At 34.2% G+C, this 1,717-nt stretch overlaps 1 protein-coding gene across 1 annotated transcript; it reads left to right on the forward strand.

The window, feature by feature from the left end:
- Positions 1-418: 418 nt before the first annotated feature.
- Positions 419-1,303, forward strand: LOC139425727 (uncharacterized). Its single transcript, XM_071181623.1, has 2 exons — positions 419-743; positions 1,116-1,303. The coding sequence occupies exons 1-2, from the start codon at positions 419-421 to the stop codon at positions 1,301-1,303; spliced, it is 513 nt and encodes a 170-aa protein (XP_071037724.1).
- The last annotated feature ends 414 nt before the right edge of the window (positions 1,304-1,717 follow it).

The raw sequence follows: 1,717 nt of genomic DNA on the forward strand, positions 1-1,717 counted from the left end.
CACCTATTATTAGATAAAACCATAAAATCGGCAAAATCTAACGTTATCTTGCACAACTTATAATGTTCATACAAGAGGTCGCTGTTTGCTCTGCATTATATAATATTAGATTCTATGCAAACTAATTTTATCTAGCGTTCGCCGTAATATTATTTTGCATTAGTTTTAACGCTATATAATATTACATTTAGGTTTTTCTGATATTATCTTGCGTTGCTTTTTATTTTTGGAGTAAGCAAGAGTAAGATTTGGATGATTTTGGGAGAAACAAGGCAACTTTTAGGTATAGAATTTGAAAAAATTAATGGTCATTTAGTAATCCACCAGAAAGAATATATAGAGAAGCCTTTTAGCAAGTGGTATAAGGTACAACAGACCCATAGTTTCATTGCCATTAGCTAAAGGATCAAATTTGTCGATGCAGGATTGCCCACAAACAGAAATAGAGAAAGCTGAAATGGAAAATATTCCATACCGAAGTGTTCTTGGATTTGTATCTTTTATGGCAAGTAGGACAAGACCTGAAATATCTTATGCTGTTAACATTTTATCACAGTATCAAGAAAATCCTGGTATCAAATGCAGGCAAGCTCTACTGAAACTATTAGAGTACCTGCAATATACAACTGAAAATCTAGATTTGTCAAAAATCTCAGATTTGTCAATAAAGTGCTACACTGATGATGACCATGCATCAAGCAGAGAGGACAGAGTGTCAATAGGAGGAACTATTGTATATGCAGGTGATATTCCTATCTTGTGGAAAACTTTTAAACAGAAAAGGGTTTCAATTTCTACCATGGAGGCTGAGTGTATTTCTTTATTAGAGTCAGCCAAGGAGTTAGTGTGGTTAAAAAATGTGCTAACTGATAAAAAAAACTCAAATTGGACATACCAAGCTGTGAATTGTTTTGTGATAACTGTGCTGCTATTGATTTTTATAAATCTGAATGATCTAAACTGAGCAGTGGATGATAAATAAGAAAGATGTCACTACTTTCGAGCTACTAAGCTGCGCAGCAGTGGTAATTATAAAAGATGTCATTACGTTTGAACTATTAAAGGGTTAAATTTCTTGTTCATGGTAACCCGCTCTGAAGCATTCTCTTTTCTAGGAGGTACTAGAGGTGGCTCAGACAAATGTTTAAGAAGGATTACTGGGGCTCCCAGGTTTATGAAAACAAAAGATTCAAGGAAAGATCTCAAAGTTGATCGCATCAAGGACCAAATTGCTCAGCTTTTCTTAAAGATGCAATTAACTGTGAGAAGTGCAAAGATAAAAAGATTTTTGACTTCGATTTAATTGAAGACAACATTAAATGCAGTCCGGCAACTGCGTTATTTTTATCAGATCAAAACGCTTCAGCAAGTAGCTGTAATCTTGTAAATACCTGCATTATTCTGGGAACTTATGTTATTCTGTATGTTATTCCAGGAAAATTTTAATTTGGTTGAGACATCTCCCTGTGCACCATTTGAAGCTTGGGATTAAACCCCTGAGGATATCGAGATCATTTCCTCCTCATTCGTTATTTTCAGTCAAGCAAATCATATTTTCACTAATCAGTGATTCGTAATTTGCTTACCCAAGTCACATGTGCTTAACCAAATTATTATTATATCCCAAATAGATGAATGCGCTAAAGCCCTTCTCATTTCTGGTACTCAGATCTAGATAATAACACATAAGCATTTTTTACGGATAAGTACTAAATTT

Source organism: Parasteatoda tepidariorum, chromosome 6 (genome assembly GCF_043381705.1).
Source record: "Parasteatoda tepidariorum isolate YZ-2023 chromosome 6, CAS_Ptep_4.0, whole genome shotgun sequence".
Taxonomy (NCBI): Eukaryota; Metazoa; Arthropoda; class Arachnida; order Araneae; family Theridiidae; genus Parasteatoda; species Parasteatoda tepidariorum.